This window comes from Symphodus melops, assembly GCF_947650265.1.
Source record: "Symphodus melops genome assembly, chromosome: 8".
NCBI lineage: Eukaryota > Metazoa > Chordata > Actinopteri > Labriformes > Labridae > Symphodus > Symphodus melops.
This window is the reverse complement of record NC_136698.1, coordinates 16,437,476-16,459,795: the sequence shown is the minus strand read 5'-3', so window position 1 is coordinate 16,459,795 and position 22,320 is coordinate 16,437,476. Positions and strand designations below refer to the sequence as shown.

The window sequence follows — 22,320 nt, the reverse complement described above, 5'->3', positions numbered from 1 at the left end:
TAATAATCCCCAAACATTGTATTAAAATTAATTTAAATCTAACAAACCTACAAATCTAAATCTAACTACAATTTATGAAATGCACAATGAGCTTCACAAAAAAGATGCTAACATTGTTATTGAGCATTCTGGGTATAAAGGGATAATGACCAAACTAACCACTTAATTTAATGTGTTTTGTAGATAGATCATGAACGGTTCAAGTTCTTTTAATATTAAATTCTGGTCTCAGGTTTACTTGGGTTGTGTATTAATCCAAATGTCACATAGCTCTTATTTTGAGACGTATCACACATCTCAAACTTTGCTGAATAAAATAAATGAGACATACTCATATAATGTAGGTTCTTATGTAAGTGTACAAAGACAATTGTGAACTTGAAGACAGGCTTCATTGCTTTGAGTGCTTTGGATATTCATTCACAATCTCAAAGAGATATCAGCACTGAACAACATGGACTGTTGTAACTAATAAAATCCAAGTATCTGAAAGAAGATCCATGCAATCATGACTCAGGTTAATGAGCTTATTTTAACGTAATGTTGCACAGATTTCATAAGGACATGGTGCCATAGTAATGCCAAAGTTAAAGTCCAACTTAGCCTTGACCCCAGCAGGCATGGAGAAGGTGAAGCGCTGCATGAAGGAGGTGAAGAAGAGGAAAAGCTCCATCCTTGCCAGGTTTTCACCGAGACACACACGCTTACCTGAAACAAGAAAATGACCATAAGAACAAAACAACAAATAGGCAAGAAAAAAAAAAGCCTTGAGATAAAAGTCAGATATTAACCAAAGAACAGAATAAAAGACAGTGCCAAGATAAACTCTTCAAAAATTCTCAATAATTTTCCTTTAAATTACTTTGAACTATGTGTGACTTCAGTTTTTAATAGTTACAGAATTTAAAGAACTTGGAGAGATTATCTTGGTGAAAGTACATGTGGTCTTCAGGCAAATATTTCTATTGGGCCTCACTGCACTTTATTAACTCTTCCCACTCCTAATTTTTCTAATATTATTCTCTTAGTACTAAATGTTCATACACATTACAATCTCTGCAAATCCAAAAGGAAAAATTGAAAAAGATCTCAATATGATCCCATGTCTGTGTTCTCTTCGTGACAGTGAGAGTTTGCTCTTGGCCAATCTACAACATTATGGGAGACCTCTCTTAGGGTCTCATTGTATGCTGGTAAAAATCCAGTATACTGTATTAACAGTTAAAGATGTTTATAAAACTGGGATTATCTTGATACTCACCAGCAGAGAAAGGCAAGAAGGCAGCTGGCTTCACCAACTTCCCCTTGTCGTTCAGAAAGTGTCCTGGGTTGAAGGTGGAGGGAGTCTCCCATACATTCTTGTCGAACAGCACCGAGGTCAAATTTGGGATGATCGTAGCTCCCTTGGGATTGGAATATTATTTTATCATATCATATCATACAAAATTATGTAATTTTTTTATACAATATAAAATTGACCTTTGGGATTGTATAGCCTCCCAGCTGGATCTCCCCGTTGGTCATATGAGGCAGGCTTAGAGGTACTATGTTGCCCATTCTCATGACCTCGTGGAGGACCGCATCAGTATAGGGCATGTTTACACGATCTTCCATTGATGGCTGTCTGGACTGTCCGATCACTTTGTCTACCTCAGCCTGGACCTTTGCTGTAAAACAGGAAGAAAAAGAGTCAGGAGCTAAAAGAAAAAAATGGCTGCAAAATTAAATACCAGAGACTTGTGAGGAATTTATATAAAGTAATAATACATTTGTTTTTCACATATTTGTACATGACCTGATCTGTGCTCTTACCCTGGATCTTGGGGTATTTTGCCATGTAGAGGAAAGCCCAGCGCATGGTGGTGGATGTGGTCTCAGAGCCAGCCACAAACAGATCCATGACAGAAATGACCAGGTTTTCTTCATCAAAAGTGTTGTCAGCTTGCCCCTTACTCTGAAAATAAATTGCATGTCATCCCCAAAACATTTAGCTGTTCTTGAACTTGTACCTTGCTCATTTTATATAAGGCAGTGTTTCATTTCATTAATGCTTTGATTGAATGGGTTGTATTCTGTCAGAGACACAATAGTGTTTTCCTCACAGCACAGTGTAAATAATACAAAAAGCCAGTCACCTCCTGGATCTCATTTAGGTAGCAATCAATGAAGTCTCTTGGGTCCGAGGGATCCCAGGTATTTTTGTGCCCTTTAAGCTCTTCTCTAATGAAGTTCTTCACATCATTCCACATCCGCAGGACTGTCTGATGTGGCCCCGGCAAACGTCTCATCAGCTTAGGGAATGAGTTGTAAAACTGCAGAGTTGAACAAATTAAGAGAAAGAAAAAGGAATAAGTTATATAAGGAATGATTTTCTGTTTTTAACATTCATCCTTAATCTTCAAAACTCTGGTGAGAATTGGTACCTGTGTCCAAAGTGAGGCTTCAATCTGGAGCGCTATCTCAAACCAGCCAATCAGTTTCCTGAACTTCTCATCAGTGTACTCAAATCGATGCCCGAAAACCAGGGAGCAGATGATGTTGGAGACAGTGTTGCCAATGATGAGTTTAGGATCGAAGGGCTTACCTACATATTGTAACAGAAAAACAATTATAAATAATGTATCTGTTGTTGTTTTTATTGCTAATGTGATTAAGCAAATCTATATTTACCTTCAAAACTTTGGAATTCTTTTGAAGAGTGTGTGAATTCCTCTAAGATGACAGGTTCAAGTGACTTCTTGCCAATTCCAAAATATCTGAGAGTTGAAAGGGCAAAACGCCTCTGCTGCTTCCACATGTGGCCACTACTGAAAATAACACCTGATGGGAAATACTTTGTCACAAATACATTTTAGATCAACTTGTTCACTTCCTAAAGATTACATAGGAGTGTGTGTATGTGTGTGCGTGTGAGTTACATGGTCTTACCTAGTCCTTCGCTTATGTCATGAAACATAGGGAGGGGTGGGCGGTCAGACAGACTGTCTCCCTGATTAACAAGAGCTTCTTTCAGAACCTCATACCCATTTAAGACCACAACCCACTCCTGACCCATCTGCAGGCTGTACACATCTCCATATTTCATTGCTAACTGTGAGTGGATTCAAGACAGGAGAAAAACAAAGTTATGACGACAGATAAAAGGATGAAAGTCCTTTTAGTTGATCTCTTGGGGTTTTTTTTAAATATATATTTTTTTTAGCTACCTGTGTCATACTCTCATGACTCCTGCTGTGGTCGACAGAGAACATGCTGCCCACTAAAGGGAATGATTTAGGTCCTGGAGGATAGCTGGCTGGACGACGGTTTTTAATATAGTCTGCAGTGAGAATGAAAACTGCTGTGAAGAGCAAAAAGCTTTTCATATCCCAATCCACAAAGGATCCGATAACAGAAAAGATGAAATCCATCATCAAAAGAATGGCTCAACTCAGTCCAACAGAAACCTGTGTTGTTCTGTCTTCCCCATCGATTGTTTTTGCCTGGAGTCACCCGTCTTTATTTCTTCTGTGAGAGAGAAGCATTATATAATGGACTCTGTCTTGACCACCCACCAGAGTGACTGATTTAATCAGACTCTGACCTTTTCATTCTTGAATAAGGGATGTGATGACCCATTAATCAGTGGCCATAAAACATTAACTGAAAATAGCAGAATGTATTTATTATACAATAAAAAGAAGCCAAATTTTACTTTAATCCAAATACCAACAGAGAGCAAGATTGGTGTTACTTTTTACTTAAACGTCGTTTGGGTTAAACAAAACCAAAAATGAAAAAAAGGCTTTCAAAATAAAGGTCGACATTTGTTTACGTTTATTTATTTTATTATTATTTTTGTTTTTTATAATTATTTAAAAAATCAATAAAGTTTGTCACGTGACCAGGAAGTTAAAGACAGACAGACAGACAGACAGACAGACAGACAGATAGATAGATAGATAGATAGATAGATAGATAGATAGATAGATAGATAGATAGATAGATAGATAGATAGATAGATAGATAGATAGATAGATAGATGGATGAGCTGGAGTTACTCATTTACGTCTAGTCAAGACTACTGAGAGTGTCCCCTCAAATGTGCACTACTTGTGGAAGCTTATCAGTTCCCTTTTATTCACTGTCAAGGTTGTCACATTGACATGGTTTAAGTTAATCGTAAGAACATTAGGCTAATCATGTTAATAATTTTACAATTTAACTTCAAAGTACATTACTGTAAGCTATTTTATTGTGTTATTTGAGTTACCTGCTAAAGCAGTGTATAGCCTATATCGGCAGCTCTTATTTTGAAAGGTTCAAGGAACGGGAGAGTGTGGTTACGGGACCCGTGCGGGGTTCTCCCGCCGTGTGCGGCAATAAAGGAGCAGACGTGCGATGTTCAACTCATCGAAGACTCCGTACTTTATTTTATATTTTCCCAAGTATATGAATCATAAACACCCTCGGTTACATTACTTTATCATTCTCTCGCTATCTATCATCATCTTCTTTTTATACTTTCACACCCTGACCATTGCTCTCGTCCATGGAGTTTTGCGATGCAGTAATTATTTCCATACGGTTTAGTACCAACTCTCATCGCATGGTGGTAGTATAGTTTAGTTATGGCCGAGGGGAAGAAACATAACCACACTAAGGGACGGCCGTGACTTCAAAATAAAAGATATTTAATTAGTTGTTTTTAAAGCAAATAAATTAGTCTGAAAATTGGTGAAATTTTTAATAATGTAAATTCGGTACTATAACCTTTACAGTCCAATATAAAAAGTAAATTCAGCATGAACCCTTTTTAAACCACTATACAGACTTGTTGAATAATTGGGTCAAAAATCTTAAATTTTGAATTGTCCCTAAATCGGTTAGTCTCATGCCTACGAGCTGTTTGTCATTTTCATAAAACTATATTTCATCCAGGTTGTTATTGATGATGTATTTGTTTCAATTTTCCGGCAGGACGAGTGGTTTATTTTGAAAGTCCGGGGACTCGGAAGCTGTCGCAGACTTCTTCGCTGTTCGCTGAGCCTGTGTGACCTGCTGTGTCCTCCAGCACTCGAAATTTGACAGCCGGTCGTTTAAGGACAAGATCAATTAAAAAAAACATGGTTTTTGAGGAGAAGATGATCTTGAACGGGGAGCCAGAGGATGTACGGAGATTTGAAATATTTCTTTGTAACTCTGCTAGGCCAGCAACTGTCTGTTACTTAGCAAGCTAACACATCACGGCTAAATAAGCTACAATCATAGTTAGCATCAGCAAACATGAACACTAAATGTAAATATATTGAGGTTAATATTTACAGTAACGTCCTGGTATGTCATTGTTAAAGTTTATATACTAGTTGTTTAGGATTTGATGTAGGGTACGTATAGTGTCTACTAACACACGGAGGGTGAAATATGTTATTTATTTGGTCTTGTTGTTTCAGGAGGAGGAAGAAGAGGAGGAGGAGGAAGACTTGGTGGTACGTGAGATCCTAATCATAATCAGAATATTATATATTTATATAACTGTGTATATATATTTTTTAAGGTTAATATATGACCACACATCTGATTCGATTTGCATTTTAATGTATTGCTGAAAATACCAAAATGCTAATTATGTAGTGGAACAGCTACCGCTTCACATAACCAACAATGACCTGCTGGGGTTGTTTCAGGTCTCTCTCAGTGCTACTCCCTCCATTTGGCGTTTATCTATAAATAATGTCCTCCCTCTCTGTAACTTGCCTGTTCAAGTACCTTTACTGATTGATTACAACCTCACACTGGTTCAATATTAAAGCATACAAGTTGTGTCGAATACTTATTACAGCCGTCGAGGAAATTCTGACTTGACTCCACACAAAAAGTCTCCTTAGACTCAGATGGCTTACGTTGATGAAAGTTTATACATCCGATGAGAAGGCCCACTCATAGAGAAATGATTCAACATCACACGTGTGGTTCAGTGTCATGCTCAAACATAACTGCTGGACACTTCCAAAGGCTCTGCATATATTCAAAAAGACATGATCATTATCAGGGTCGTGCCACATTGACCCACCTAGACTAATCTATGACGTCTCGGAGCCTGGAGTGAACAAGTCTTCCCAAACATCCCCGCAGATATCAGGAAGAGCTGTTTACTGTCCAAGCTGTCCTCTGTGTCTCGACAAAGCTGAACTATATGAGGTCTGCTTGACATCAGCAACAGTGAATTAACAACAGCTCGGGTCTTTTTTAAATTATTTCTATGCTTCTTACTTCTGTATTGTGTCTCAGAGCGACGCTAATAACCAAATTTCCCGCTGTAATTACTTAAGTATTTTTGATTCTCATAAAAGGAATCACAACTGCTGTAGTCCACTCATTAACCTTTTTTCAGTTAATGAGCTCCACTTTTATGTTCATTTTTGGAGACAGTATTGATCATCTGCTATATTTTGTATATTCTTGTGTGTTCTTTTCCAGGATCCCATAGAGTCAATGCGACAAAAGTGTGAAGAAGCAGAGCACTGTGTTCACACACGGGAACGCCTGGAAGAGTGTGAAACAAGAGTTGGCTCTCGCTCTTCTACGATGGAGGATTGTACTGAGGAGCTCTTTGACTTCTTGCATGCTCGAGACCACTGTGTAAGTGTACATTTGCGAAATGTACCCAGCAGAAATAGACTAAATAAACACCCCACACATAATTATAGCTTGTACAGTTAACTTTACAGATTGGACTGATGCAATCTTGTATCTGCATCGGATCCAACATTGAAGCAGTGCATTGCTGGGTTTATTACAGCTATGTGAAGCCCGACACTTACGACCAACAACAACAATAACATTGTTTATGACATAAAAACATTTGTGTCAGTACACATGTATCGGAATTGGATCGTACCTGGGGGAAAAAAAGTGGATCGATGCATCTTTAATGAATTATAATCCAAAATTTTGGGAATACCAAAAAGAAACCTTACTACATTTTTAGTTTTTGATTGTTCACTGAAAACAAAAGTCTTTCTCCACTCCTTTGCTCAGCACCAACCTTAAAAGCAGCAATATCTTACTTTTGCACTTGGAAATACTGTAATAGATTCAGGGGTAGATTGAATAGCACAGCAACTTTTAAAAGGGATAATAATGTCTCAAATCAGGGCCTGGGTGAATGTTTACAAAATAATGTAACTATGGCTTGTTGGGAAGTCTTCTTTTGAGAAGTGCCAAAAGCTTTATGGTACTAGTTCACACTCAAGCCTTCATTTCTAAAACAACAGCCAGTTATCCTGTCTGTGATTATGCAAGAAGCAGAGTGTACATTCCTGCAGATATTCATAAACTATCTTGATGTAACCATTAAGCAGCCCAGTGTTTCCAACACGAGCGCAAATATTTTAATATCATTTTGTAATATTACAAAATGGTATTAAAATATACCCTAAGATAAGCATACAAATGATGACCCCCTGCACCCTTTCTGGGTGGACTAGAACATAGAAAAAAACAAACAAAAGAACAATCAAACAAAAACTATTGAATATTTAAGCATACTTATTATGTATACAAGAAACAAAATACCCATACCCATAAAGTCAAAACAGACCTGATCAATTTAACTAAGGGAGACACTTATAAAGGCTGATCAGAATACTAAAGTACTTAATTTCAAATCCCTACCTACTGAGTTATACATGAACTAAAAAAGAACAGCTGTTCAATTAGTGTTTATATTTTAAATTTGAACCAAAACCAAATACCAATAAAGGAACAAAGCCAAAAAAAACACACCAACATCTCCAAAGTACAATGTGTTCCCATTTTGTAGTCCACTCTTGATCACCTTCTTGTTTTTCTGATCTGCTTCAGTGGGTTTATCTTCTGCTCAGACTCGACAAGATGCTCACTCAGCATCAGCACTTTCACCAAAGGCTATTTAAAACATTAAGAAACACTAGAGACAAAGGAAACAATACTTTGTCATGTAGGAAATAAAGACCTTGAGTGGTAATTTAACTGTTTTCTTGTTTGTGCAATGTGCATGTATTTTTTTTAAAGACAGTGTAAACAGGTTAACGGCACTCTATTCTGCTCCCCAGTTGTCAAAAGGCCTCCAATGCCGACAGCTGTTTAAAATAACTTCAAATAATTAGCAGCTACATGCATCATTTCCTCAAATGACTTATTCCTCTTCTTTTAATAATCGTCTTTGTTACTATGTACTGTACATGTAAGTGTACACAATTACTTCTGTACTGGGGGTATTATGTGAAAGAACCTACTTCTGAACAATATTTAAATGTGTGTTTGCTTTACTAAACCCTTTCAAACCAGTTAGCACACTTGTTCTTGTGTGTTGTGGTTTTACATCAATGGATTTCCTCTTGTCTTTCCTATAGGTGGCACATAAACTGTTCCATTCAGTCAAATGAAGTCCCATCTGCTTGTTCCACTAGCGACTGATGACATCCTTCAAACATCGCATGGCCAAGAGAACATGCTTTATAATACATCCATATGTGGATCTGCTGTATATTCTAACTAAATGTGTACTGTACCGTACTTGCTCATTTGAACAAACGTAAATATTTAACAAGGTTACCTGAGGCAAATTCCAATAAAGGGAAAGGCTTGAAAACCATTTTGTTTTACAAGTGTTGTTTTTTTTAATATATGACTGCAGTCATAAATATAAAAATTGGTAAATGATTCATGACACTGCAAAAACATTGTTTTCGGAAGGCTCCTGATATTTTGTTGGTATTTTAAATACAACTGGCTCAAACTATCAAAATGGTAATTGTTATTCATGTAATTTAAAGAAAGCTATTTCAAGTATAACAAATGCATCATTTACATTCACTCACATCCTGCCAAAATGTTTAGCTGAAATGATGGATGTAATCTGGAGATGTTCACAATTTGAATTAATGTCGGACCCTCCAAACATTTTGTCAGAGTGTGCAACCAACCTTATATATTTATAATCCCTGATGTTGTGCAACTCAGTGCCTGATTGTGACTTCAGATGTGACCTTTAGTCCAGCAGCATGTGATACTACGTTTTCCAATGTGTTTGGCCGACAAAATGACTCATCCTTGCTTTTCTGAAAAAAGAAATCGTGTGCGCACAAGATGCAATTTTATACGACACAACAAATTCAAACTGTTTTATAAATACAAGGGATTCACTATAGCTGAGGCCACACTGCACTGGCGCCCTCTATCTTTCAAATCGTAGTCTCCTTTCCTCGAGGCCACTACCAGCATGCTAACAGGCTAACACTCCTCTTGGTTTCCGGAGGAGACATAAAATGACACCGAGGCCAGACTCTTTAACCGCGCCCACTAATCTATTTAAAAGCTACTGAAGGTCTGAATCTGAGACCTTGCCAAAGCAGTCGTGACAACAGTCTCCTAGTCTGACCTGTCCACGTTGGTCGTGCACACTTGTTTTTGAGCAGGTCAACTAGAGGAGCTATGGGTTTTGAACGGATACTACAGCATGTGGAGCCTCACAGCGGAACAGCTGCTCTCGTCACGGGTGCTGCCTGTGGTGTGGGAGCTCTGATACTTCTGTTGCAGAAATTCAACAACCACCAAAAGACGAAGGAGAAGATCCAGAGGGCAAGAGCACGGAGGGATGAGAGCCTGCAGCGTGCTGAGCAGGCTGTGCTCCAGTACAAGGACTCGGTGAGGGGGAGGGAGGGAGGGGGGGGATTAATACGGCGAGGTTAAGGAGTTACGTGTACATTAAAACAAGCTTTATACCAAGCTAGAAGTCACGTGTAAATGATTAAAATGGTTAGTTATAGAGGTCAAACATGCATGATGTTAATAGTTAACTTAACATTTGTAATAGATATCTCTATAGATGTCTCTAATTGACAGTGGCGGTGTTTCATACAGAAAACCTCAATTTAATGATGCTTCAAATGTATGAACAAAAAGTTAGGGAGAATACATTTCTTATGCACATTTAGAATGTGAGAGCTATCATTCTCAAAGTGTCATATTTAGTGCAGATGGTGTAGTGTCAGGGTCCTTTTGTTATTCAAGTGTTTCAACTGATATGAGCACATACTGTATGTAATGTAAACGTGTGTGTGTGTTTGTTCTGTTTCTCTTTTAGCATCCCATGACCGACTCTGCTCTCATCTTGACTCTCTCCCTGTCTGAGTTAACAAAGCAGCTGCAGGAAGGCTCCCTAAGCCCTGAGGATGTCTTCTACTCTTACTTGGAAAAGGTCCAATACTACACAGCTCATGTCTAAAATATTTGATACTGAAATTGACCCTATTTCTAATTGTTTGATGTGGTTTTTAAATGTAAATGTTAGGCTGAATATTTAAAGTCATGACATTTACAGTGGGTACGGAAAGTATTCAGACCCTTTTAAATTTTTCTCTTTGTTTCATTGCAGCCATTTGCTAAAATCCAAAAAGTTCATTTTATTTCTCATTAATGTACACTCAGCACCACATCTTGACAGAAAAAAACAGGAAAGTAGACATTTCTGCTAATTTATTAAAAAAAAAAAAACAACTGAAATATCACATGGTCATAAGTATTCAGACCCTTTGCTGTGACACTCATATTTAACTCACATGCTGACCATTTCTTTTGATCTTTCTTGAGATGGTTCTGCTCCTTCATTGGAGTCCAGTTGCATTTAATTTAACTGATTGGACTTGATTAGGAAAGGCACACACCTGTCTATATAAGACCTGACAGCTCACAGTGCATGTCAGAGCAAATGAGAATCATGAGGTCGAAGGAACTGCCCACGGAGCTCAGAGACAGAATTGTGGCAACGCACAGATCTGACCATGGTTACAAAAGAATTTCTGCAGCACTCAAGGTTCCTAAGAGCACAGTGGCCTCCATAATCCTTAAATGGAAGAAGTTTGGGCCGACCATAACTCTTCCTAGACCTGGCTGTCCAGTCAAACTGAGCAATCGTGGGAGAAAAGCCTTGGTGAGAGAGGTAAAGAAGAACCCAAAGATCACTGTGGCTGAGCACCAGCGATGCAGGAAGGAGAAAGTTCCACAACATCAACCATCACTGCAGCCCTCCACCAGTCGGGGCTTTATGGCAGAGTGGCCCGACAGAAGCCTCTCCTCAGTGCAAGACAGGAAAGTCCACTTAGAGTTTACCAAAAAACACATGAAGGACTCAAGACTATGACGAAAAAGATTCTCTGGTCTGATGAGACCAAGATTGAACTAGTTGGCATTAATTCTAAGCCAAAAAGGCACTGCTCATCACCTGCCCAATACAACCCCAACAGTGAAACATGGTGGTGGCAGCATCATGCTATGGGGATGTTTTTCAGCCGCAGGGACAGAACGACTGGTTGCAATTGAAGTAAAGATGAATGCGGCCAAGTACAGAGATATCCTGGAAGAAAACCTCTTCCAGAGTGCTCAGGACCTCAGACTGGGCCGAAGGTTCACCTTCCAACAAGACAATGACCCTATAAGCACACATCTAAAATAACAAAGGAGTGGCTTCAGAACAACTCTGTGACCATCCTTGATTGGCACAGCCAGAGCCCTGACCTAAACCCAACAGAGCATCTCTGGAGAGACCTGAAAATGGCTGTCCACCAACATTCACCATCCAACCTGACAGAACTGGAGAGGATCTGCAAGGAAGAATGGCAGAAGATCCCCAAATCCAGGTGTAAAAAACTTGTTGCACCATTCCCAAGAAGACTCATGGCTGTACTAGCTCAAAAGGTGCTTCTACTCAACACTGAGCAAAGGGTCTGAATACTTATGACTGTTATATTTAAGTTTTTCTTTTTTTAAAAATTTGCAAAAATGTCTACATTTGGTTTTTTTTCTGTCATGATGGAGTGCTTTGTATACATTAATGAGAAATAAAATGAACTTTTTTTTATTTTAGCAAATGGCTGTAATGAAACAAAGAGTGAAGATTTCAAGGGGTCTGAATACTTTCCGTACCCACTGTAAATGCATTTTATATTATTTTGTGTTCATAGAATATGTAACGGCTTACAACAGGTCTCATGGACACTTAGTCTTAAATCACTTTGTTTAATAAAGCATATTTGATTGTTCAGTTTGAACCTGTTTATCATGTTTTTACCTACAGACTCTGGATGTAAACAAAAAGCTGAACTGCTGCACTGAAATTTTGGTGGATAGTTTTGACCAGCTGAAAACGGGTTCCAACAAGAAAGGGCTTTTGTACGGAGTTCCAGTTAGCATTAAAGACAACATTGCATACAAGGTATTTCTGGTAGTTAATGTATAACCACAGTATTTTTCAAGACATTCAATATTGCTCAATCGTAGTCCTTGAAAATGTGCAAATCTAGCATTTCATTTTTTTACATTTCAACACAAGAACCATGACTCCTCCTGCGGTGTGGTGTATAATTTGGAGCGGCCTGCTGAGAAAGACAGTGTGCTAGTTGAACTTCTGAAGAGACAAGGAGCTATTCCTTTTGTGAAAACCAATGTGCCCCAAGGTTTGATGAAGTAAATATCTCTCAATTGCGTGGTGACTATAAACGCCACACACAGTATTGTAAATTTATGCAATCATATTTGCACTTAGGTTTATAATCACTCTAGTTAAGTTTGTAGTTAATGTGTTTCCTTTTATTGCCTCATCAGCTATGACTGCAGTAACCCAATCTATGGTCAGACTTTGAACCCCCACAACCTCAAGAAGACCTCTGGAGGTTCATCTGGTGGGGAAGGGGCTCTAATTGGGGGAGGCGGCTCCGTGCTGGGCTTAGGCACAGATATTGGGGGTAGTATCCGTATTCCTTCCTCATTCTGTGGGATCTGTGGCTTCAAGCCAACAGTAGGTCGGCTGAGGTGAGTGTTTCTGCTTTGCTCAGATTATGAATTATGGTTGTTCAGTCATGACCCTTTGATCTTACTTTTACCTTTGTGTGTGGTTTCTTGGCCAGTTCACAGGGAGTAAATGGCCTTTATGGAGGGCAAAAATCAGGTTGGTTACAGTTGTTTTATAGTTGTACACTTATATGGGTCAAATAAAAAATATGTTAACTTTTTTTCTCTTCATTTTATTGTATAAGTGCTGGCAACCCCTGGACCTATGGCTAGGGATGTGGAAAGCCTGGCCCTGTGTATGCAAGCCCTGCTGAGTGATGATCTGTTTAACTTGGACCCCACTCTTCCACCTCTACCTTTTAATGTGCAGGTGCGGTCTCTGCAGAAAAAAAACATCACATTCAACACTATAAGGGGATTGGGGTTATGTGTCAGTTACTGTTTCTTTGCAGGCTTTTCAAGTCACTTCCTGGAGTCACTTTTTTTTTTTGTTCAAAATAGTCCTTCCACTTCTTTTTTTAATGTTACCAGCGTTTCACCTGTGAGTCATACAGAGTTTCATACTTTTGTTTTTGCACAAATTAAACAAACAAACCATAAAAACCTTCAGATTGCTGGTAAGATGATGTTAATTCTGGAGAGAGTGCGGCGAGATGCTTCCAGTATTTGTACTCAACTAATCAGCTGCTGGGCCCACTTGAAGGGTTAAATTTCAGCACCAAAATATATTATTTACGTTAGGTTCTCCAAGCTATGAAGCCATTCTGCACAAAGCTTGGTTCATATAGCAATAAGGTTCCAAGTTTAGACAAAAATACATTTTGTTGGCCTCAGTAGACTCTCTACCGCAAACCCAACATACACTATGGTGCTACTCTGATTTAGGCTTATAGTGCTCATGAGATTAAATTCCCACTGACGGGTTCTTGTGAAACACCTTCTCAGAACAGTTGGACAGGGAACAAAAGAGCATATTGTATTTTATAGATCCATCATGATGATTTGAAAGAATCCTGGAGCTGCTCCTTTAACTATAGGAATTATGTTATTGCCACACAAATTCAACAGGACAATGTGCAGATACAGTTTAGTCAAATCAAACCAAGTGTTGTTCACCTTTTTTTTAAGTAAAAAAGTAAACTAATTTTAACTCTAACTTTATTTTAAGAGAAGCATCAAGACTTATATTAAAGTGCTTGTCTTGTCTTCAGACCTACCAAAGCTCCAAACCACTGAGGATTGGTTACCTGGAGAATGACGGCTTTTGCCAACCGTCTCCGAGCATGGCCCGAGCCGTCAGAGAAGTCAAAGCTCTGTTAGAGCAAGCTGGGCACACTGTGAGTCCACACTACACACAGGAGCACATGCACAGCACATAGGAATGTACTTAAAATGTGTTTTTTGAGCTTCATGTTATTACAACAGCCATTTGTCTTACCCTTCTCATCTTGTCACCTCTAGTTGGTGCCCTTCAGTCTTAAGAATGTCGGCCAGAGTTTCTATGAACTGGTGATGCGGGGAGTTACTGCTGACGGTGCATACTCGTTTTGTCAAAAAATGTGAGTTGAAGTTCCCTTTTATTTGTTAGATATTTAATCAGGGCAGCATTTTTTGATAACCACATTTGTTTGAAAAACTTTGGGTGACGTCAGAGGACTTTTAGTATAATATGTGGATTTATTAATATGAATCATTGGACGTCGCTCAACCCAAAGGTTAGTGTTTGATTCCCAGTTCCCGCGTCACATGATGACATGCACGTCCCTGGGCAAGACACTGGTCCATAAATTGTTCCTGCTGCTGCATCAGCGGTGTGTAAATGGGATTAATTAATTCTGATGGACACTCTGCACTTCAGCCTTAGTCACTAGTGCATGAATGGGTGTATGTAAAAGCACCTTGAGTAGTCAGAAGATTACTTTACACAAGCTGAAGTTCAAGTTCATTATATCCCACACTTGTTTACTAGATTATCAAAGAGTGTTGACATCTGTCATCTGTTATGCTCAACCAGCACTCCAAAACTAAAATGTTTTGTTTGAAACGACGGAACAGGAAATCCAATTATTACATCAGAAAGCAATAATGTGTTGATTGTTAAACTTCTCCTCATACACAAAGATGTGTGACAGTGTAAACAAACCTACTACACTTAAGCATGTTAGCATTGTCAGAGCCATTGCCCCTGAAAGTTTTAGTATATCGGTCTTAAAAATAAAGCCCAAATAATAAATGTTCTGTTTAGTTACAGTATCTTTTTTGTGTGTGTGTGTGTGTGTGTGTGTGTGTGTGTGTGTGTGTGTGTGTGTGTGTGTGTGTGTGTGTGTGTGTGTGTGTGTGTGTGTGTGTGTGTGTGTGTGTGTGTGTGTGTGTGTGTGTGTGTGTGTGTGTGTGTGTGTGTGTGTGTGTGTGTGTGTGTGTGTGTGTGTGTGTGTGTGTGTGTGTGTGTGTGTGTGTGTGTGTGTGTGTGTGTGTGTGTGTGTGTGTGTGTGTGTGTGTGTTTTAGGAAAACAAGCCCACTGGACCCCAGTCTCAGACCACAGGCTGTAACTATTTATCTCCCTGTATGGTTGCGGAGAATTCTTTCATTCCTCCTCAAGCCATTGGTGGGGTCTCTACCTGCATAACACAAACACACACATGCACTACACTAAATATAGGGTTTTTATATACTGGTTTTAAAAAAAACCCTGCATAGTTCTGTGTCAGACGTACCATGTGATATTTATTAAGATGTTTCTTCTTGTCTTTTGCAGTCTCCTCGTTCTTCTGCCACGCTCAGCGCTCTCTGCGGTGTTGGGTGAGAAATTACACTACTCACAATAAGTTAAGGAAATTGTTATTTACATGATATTCATGAGTGCTCTTCCTATTTGGTCAGATTTTTTTATGAAATAAGTAATAGTTCCCTTTATTACTATTGATGAATATAGAAGCACCATTTTTATTAGTGATATATTTATTACCCAAACAATTAAGACAATAACAAAGATAGCCCCAAATAACCTAAATTGACAGTCAGTAGCGGGTGTTTCCACCATTTGCGGCAATGACAGCTTGACAGCGACGTCTCATGCTCCTAACTATCCTCATGATGTTGTTCTGAGGCAATGTGTTCCACTTCTCCACAAGTGCTACACACAGTTCTGTCAGGTCACATGGGGGTTGGAGTGCGAGCATCAAGTCGCTGCTTCAGCTGGTCCCAGACGTGCTCTATGAGGTTCAGGTCAGGGGACATTGCTGACCATACCATATGAGGCACTCTGACTTCCTGAAGTCGAGCTGTGCCAATTCTGGGGGGGCTCCACTCGTGGGTCTGTCACAAACACTGTCAGTAGTTCTATGGGTGGATCCCAAGTGTCTTATTTGCAGTCTCCTCGGTCCTCGGCCGAACCGGAAGTAGTTCCAAAGCCGCCATGTTGAGAATCGTCCCAAAGCTCTTATAGCGAACGGAGGAGAGAGGATCGAGGATCGAGGAGAGAGGAGGCTGATCCGAGGAGCGATGACCGAGGAGACACGAGAGCTGACTTCACGGAAGTCTTTTCACTGACAGACACGCCCCCTTCTCGTATATCACTCACTGATTGGACGCTGCACAGGATCAGACTTCAGTGAAACTTCTCCACATGAGCAGAGTTTAATACCGGAGAAAAGACGGACATTAAAAAGACGCGAAACCGTGTGTCGGACATTTAAACAGATGATGAACATCAGTGAGTTTGTAAAGAGTCGGTCTGTGATGAGCTGGGATTAAAAAGAGTCTGACATGAAGATTAACAACCAAATATGAAGCTCTATAACTTCTATCAAATCAATACATCCTTCATGTTCTGTTCATCATCCCTCAGACTGTTTGAATGTCTGATGATGATGAGGATGACAGTTTGATGAAGAGGGAGTCCGTTTTATATTCACACTTATTTATCTTCACAAAGTTTCATCATTTAGATTCTAATCAATCATTTTCAGTATCCTGACATATATGTGTTTATAAAATACAGAGTTCGTTGTCTAAATACAGGCTAGGTTAAGTCAAAACTGTTTAATAATAATAAATAATTATAGACAATTCAAAATGAAATCTTTTAGTCAGTAGAAACAGTGTTTAGTGTCTTTACCTGATAAAAAAAACACATGAAGAACAACCTGCAGTCTGTTTCAAACCAAAAGCACAGTAACTGTATTTGATGAGAAATAATACAGTGCGTGTTTGTGTGGACATAAACAGCTGTTCGGCTGATTGACAGCTGAACGTGATCAGCTGATGTTGCGTCATGTGACGCTGTCGAGGAAACGACGTCTCATGTGTCTTAAAGCTGATTTCCTCGGTCCTCTCTCCTCGGCTTCGTTTCCTCCGTGCATCTCTGGTGGGCGGGACTAAGACGCAAGTGGAGGAGACAACTCCAGGACAGGACAGGACACTCGGTGCAAATAAGGGACTTGGGATCCAGCCTATGTCTTGCTGCAAGTCTGCTGATGACACTTTGAGACGCACCAAGTTCACGAGCAACATCTGACTGCCTGTTACCGACCTGAAGGTGCACTATGGCCAGGTGGATCTGCTCGTCCGTTAAGTGACATCGCGTGTTCATGGCTGCTTGAATGACAAACTGGGAATGACTTACTGACAATAACAGCTTTTTATACCCCCAGAATGTTGAAATTGATGCCACGTTGAAAAGGGTTGTCTTTTTGTATTTTTTGGTATTGGCTCCAATATGTAAGGTACTTAGGTACTATACACATTGAGACCATTACATGGAAAAAGCAAAATGAGGTGTCTTTCTCACATATTCTTTCTCTGCCTTCTTTTAGATCGGTTGCAGATCTGTGGAAGCAGCATGTAGCTGTTGAGGTACTGTTGAGGCCAGTCAGCCAAAGATCAACACAACGGTTTTTGAATGTTGCAAATAAAGTTACAGTTCTTTCAAATTGCCTCACAAGTCCATTCGCTGGTGGACTTCACAACATGTGATGATACATAGTAAGGAACATTAATAGCAGATCAGCTCATAGAGGTGTGAGCTTTTTATTGTTGCCTAAAGAACAAACAACATGCTCACACCTCAACACAACCCTATGACAGAGTGCTGATATGCGTGTAGCTCAGCCACACCCTTTGTCAAACAGACACACAGGCCTGCAGCTCTTTGATTTAGGCTAAAACTGTGACACGTACTATACAGCGAACAGACACTGTCTGCTCGAGGCACGTCTAAACTGGTAGGTTTAAGTGTTGCAGACTTTTGACTTTAGTTAAGGATGCCTGTGCTTGAATAAACTGTACGGTTAATGCTCTTATGTTTCCCATTAGGATTACATCAAAGAATCGATAGAGGATTGGCGACGAAGTAACATAGACGTCCTGCTTTACCCTGTTATTGGACCAGCCTACAACTTCTTATACTGCTGCAAGAATACCCGTACGTTTCCCTGAACACTTGCGTGTGCTACATCTGAATGGGCATGCTGAATGATAATTAGTGAGAGTTTGGAGATATCAGTCAAGCCTCCATCTAATTAATCGGTTCACTATGAGCCATACCATACTGTTAAAGGGATGACCATACCATACTGTTAAAGGGATGACCATACCATACTGTTAAAGGGATGACCATACCATACTGTTAAAGGGATGACCATACTATACTGTTAAAGGGATGACCATACCATACTGTTAAAGGGATGACCATACCATACTGTTAAAGAGATGACCATACTATACTGTTAAAGGGATGACCATACCATACTGTTAAAGGGATGACCATACCATACTGTTAAAGAGATGACCATACCATACTGTTAAAGGGATAAGTGAGCAGCAGTGATTTATGGAACATGTTTCTTTGTCTGTCCTTCCAGAGCTGTGCACTTACACAATGCTCTTCAATCTCCTCAACTTTCCTGCGGGGGTTGTCCCTGTTTCCACGGTGACAGCAGAAGATGAGGAGGAACTGACGCACTATAAGGGCATTTATCAAGACCTGTGGGACAAGAGTTTCAAACAGGTATGAAACGAAGAAAATAACTGATTCTGTGCAGCCTGTAAAAATCTTATTTTTGTGAAACTTGTAGATTTATTTTCAGGAAACTATTTTGTGCTTTTGAAGTTCTAGTCAACTAGACTAGATGCTAGTGGTCAGGCAGGATTGATTGTCTACCTTACAGAGGGAACAGTATGAGCTGACAGGAAGAGTTTAAGACCTCGTCCACAAAGGGAGTTTTTATGAGGTTTTCACTGGATGCCATAGTCTTCTTAATGGACTAAAGTGGACTAAGAGATGGTTAGAAAAAAGGTTGTGATTTATATTCCCTACACATTAGATTTTTTTTTCTTAATTGGCAAATGATTTTATTAATTGACTACTTCATCTTGTATTTGTCTAATCACAGAAAATAGTCAACATCACATTTTCCATTTTTAACAATGAGGGATCTTGACGTAGCCCATTTTGTTCCACTTACAGTCAAAAACATACAATCATATCAGCTGTTATTTGGAGTGCACCTAACTATGGGATTAATTCCTTTTGATTTTTTACGTATTTGTTAAATTTGTTAACAAATATTTTATCTAAAGCCCTGGTTCTCGAAAGGATACAGCATGAAGAGACTCGCATAACCTTGGACAGTGAATTATACGCTTTGCATTTTCATTCTCCGTGACAGCTCTGCTGCTGCTGAGTGTGTGTTTAAGAGTTTGTGCATGAGAAGCCTTCCAGAAAACCGATTCTAAGACATTCAGAAAATAGTTCACAGTTAAGCTGCTACTCTGCAGGTGTCTGAAGGATTCGAGGACAGTCAGTGTTACAATTATATCCTGAGATTATATCATATTTCTGTCGTAACTGGCCTTCTGGGAGGCTATATAACACTGATACTACAAATCCCACAATGCACCGCAAGGGTCAGCGCACCAATCAAGTCTTGAAACTCCAGCTCCCTCTTCCCGCTGCTGTGTGGAACACCTTAGTGTGCGAAACGTGCCGCTTCAGAGAAGGGCTGTTAGAACATGGACATGTATGATGCAGTGAGAGCTTTCAAAGACAAGCGGAGCCTGCAGGAGACTCCAATTAAGAAAGCTACTTTTGCCGTGTCAATGTCAAGTTGCTGAACAGTTTGAAACCAGGTTTTCACTTCTGTTTTTTCAATGTGCAGTTAAACTGAGCACTCTTTGCATCGAGCTGTCACAGCAATTTTCAGACTTGTCTCTCAAAAACTTGATTTTGAACTGCTCGATAATCCGCAGTTTACAATAAAAACGCCTCTGTACACGTCCAAATGGAGCTGATAGAACTCTGTAATTGGCACAACCCCGGAGTCTGTGACTACATAGTTCCCACACTACATGACCCCTTAGAGCAACTTAACTATGTGATAAAGGTGAGCAGACCCTCATAAATGTGTCTCTCACTAAAGCACACAGAGTTTCCACAGAGCTCGTTCTTCCAGCCCTGCCAATACACCTGTCCTTTTTATATTCATACCACAGTGTGAAAAGTGTAGTTCCAAAGATGGTCAGTAGGAGGAGTCCAAAGACTGTAAAGGTTCTGGTTGTCCACAGTTGACTGACTGTAGCTTGCGTTTCTGTGCAGGCTGTGACTGGAGCCGAGGGTCTGCCTGTAGCAGTGCAGTGTGTCGCCCTGCCGTGGCAGGATGAGCTCTGCCTGCGCTTCATGAAGGAGGTGGAACAGCTGGTCAAACAGAGAAGGAATTAAAGCCTGCAGGCCACAGGTGGGGACGCACACCTCAGCGGCATCAGGATCAATCTTGTGAAAACAGAATTAGTCCCTTGAATAATAAAGATGACTTTTAAGATAGATATAACTGTTTAAAATGCACAAAACAACAACCAGTACAGTTATAATTAACTTTCTTTAAAAAGTAGATGGTTATTTAAAAATCTTTAATCAAATATTATCATGCAAACATGAACAAGGTCTCGGATGCTTAGTGACTTGTTAAGGCCATAAAAACTTTTAAAGGTCGTGATGATTTTTACTTTTGAAATCGGTTAACATTTTTGTATTTGTAAGTTCACATAACTCCAAGATTTAAACATTTCATTCGTTTGTATTTTGTATAGTTAAAAATATTTATTATTCATTACTGGAAACAAATGGTGATATTTAGTTGGGTTTTATCTTCGAGAAGAGAGGGGAAATTAAAAACCTTTCACCATCTTTTCACCATCAGGGTAAAAGAGGCACTCCGTCCACATGTCGTGATGATGTCAAAGACATGTATTTATTGAAATTAATATTGTCTCCACAATCATGTTTGTGTCTTGAAAAGAACTGACAGTTTTCTTTTGTGTCATGTCTGAGAACACAATAAACTGATCACTCTAAAGAGAAATAACTGGTGGTTATGTGTTTCAATCTGTTGTTCTCATGGCAAGCCAACAAAAATGCTACATGAACAGATTAGACTTAAACCTTAAGTTCTGTTCTATCTCATCTGTGTCTCCAGGTATGATACATTTTGTGATGAACCTCTTGGATACGGCTTTTACAACCTGTGTCGTTAATATATTTGTAATTCATTTTGAATATTTGATTAGCTGACTTAAAAAAGTGTTTGAGTTAAACTGTGGACCTTGAAGGCATCCACCTGGTTTTTCGCCGTCTTCTTTTGCCTCCACCTGTCTCTCTCCCTCTCCAACATTGTGCCTCAGATCAACAAAGACAATATTCAATTCAAAAAATATATCATATGAAGTGATTGTTACACCGATGCCATAACATGAAATAGAAAAGAGATAAAGGAGACTAATGACACATGGCGGCTCTATCAACAAGGCCAGCGCACCATGTCGTTATATTGTGATTACCCTGTGCTATTGTAAATATGTGTTTCTGTTAGGTTTACATAAATTTACATATGTTTGAAAACTCTCCTGGGATGGGAAACCATTAGGAACAATGTAAGTGTTTTCCATTACAATCTCCAACGTTTACGCTGCTGTCTCTTTGAATGGAAATGGCCGTGTGCATGTGGTTGAGGAAGGGCACATTAAGCGAGTAGGAGAGCTGGAATTGAGAGGTTGTTCTTAGCATTATCTGTGGCACATAGAGCGATAGTGTGTGGGTCTCACTGTGCCACTCAGTCAGGGAGCATTAAGCTTTAAGAGGCAGTGAAGGGACTCAGGTCTTCAGAGGGAGCTTGACATTGTTCATAAATCCCTGAGGATCTGAAACAGAAGCAATGACAAATACACATGCCCAGAGTCAGCCTTCAAATGTGCCCATTTAATACATTGAATAATTACAATTTTGCAATTGTGTTTTTATAAATGCAGATCAAAATCAAATAAAAACTACATGTTCATCAGAAGAGGTTATCAAGCTAGAAAGTGTGCTGGAGAATATTAATAAAAAAAAAAAATTACCATTTAAAATAATTAGGAAAATGTTCGGATAAGATCATGTTGGGATAAAAATCATTTTATCCTAACATGATCTCAAGCACATATATTCTGTAAACTGCAGATATATACTGTATTTATAG

General features: G+C 39.3%; 3 protein-coding genes across 3 annotated transcripts; 2 read left to right on the top strand and 1 right to left on the bottom strand.

Annotated features, from left to right (window-relative positions):
• Positions 1 to 334: 334 nt before the first annotated feature.
• LOC306828165 (cytochrome P450 2J2-like) lies at positions 335 to 4,671 on the bottom strand. The gene is made up of 10 exons (XM_079350442.1): positions 4,518 to 4,671; positions 3,207 to 3,507; positions 2,929 to 3,091; positions 2,671 to 2,820; positions 2,424 to 2,584; positions 2,136 to 2,312; positions 1,813 to 1,954; positions 1,480 to 1,667; positions 1,262 to 1,403; positions 335 to 708 (listed from the first exon to the last, which is right to left on the bottom strand). Exons 2-10 carry the CDS (start codon positions 3,411 to 3,413, stop codon positions 533 to 535), a joined length of 1,506 nt encoding a protein of 501 aa, XP_079206568.1. The 5' UTR covers positions 3,414 to 3,507; positions 4,518 to 4,671; the 3' UTR covers positions 335 to 532.
• A 322-nt stretch (positions 4,672 to 4,993) lies between these two features.
• uqcrh (ubiquinol-cytochrome c reductase hinge protein) lies at positions 4,994 to 8,617 on the top strand. Its single transcript, XM_079350452.1, has 4 exons — positions 4,994 to 5,150; positions 5,433 to 5,468; positions 6,460 to 6,621; positions 8,376 to 8,617. The coding sequence occupies exons 1-4, from the start codon at positions 5,106 to 5,108 to the stop codon at positions 8,406 to 8,408; spliced, it is 276 nt and encodes a 91-aa protein (XP_079206578.1). The 5' UTR covers positions 4,994 to 5,105; the 3' UTR covers positions 8,409 to 8,617.
• Positions 8,618 to 9,209: 592 nt separating this feature from the next.
• On the top strand, positions 9,210 to 21,171 carry faah (fatty acid amide hydrolase). The gene is made up of 15 exons (XM_079350437.1): positions 9,210 to 9,669; positions 10,109 to 10,222; positions 12,098 to 12,235; positions 12,353 to 12,486; positions 12,625 to 12,831; positions 12,927 to 12,967; positions 13,056 to 13,180; positions 14,022 to 14,147; positions 14,272 to 14,369; positions 15,317 to 15,416; positions 15,567 to 15,610; positions 17,626 to 17,665; positions 18,125 to 18,233; positions 18,673 to 18,818; positions 20,406 to 21,171. Exons 1-15 carry the CDS (start codon positions 9,457 to 9,459, stop codon positions 20,526 to 20,528), a joined length of 1,758 nt encoding a protein of 585 aa, XP_079206563.1. The 5' UTR covers positions 9,210 to 9,456; the 3' UTR covers positions 20,529 to 21,171.
• Positions 21,172 to 22,320: the final 1,149 nt, after the last annotated feature.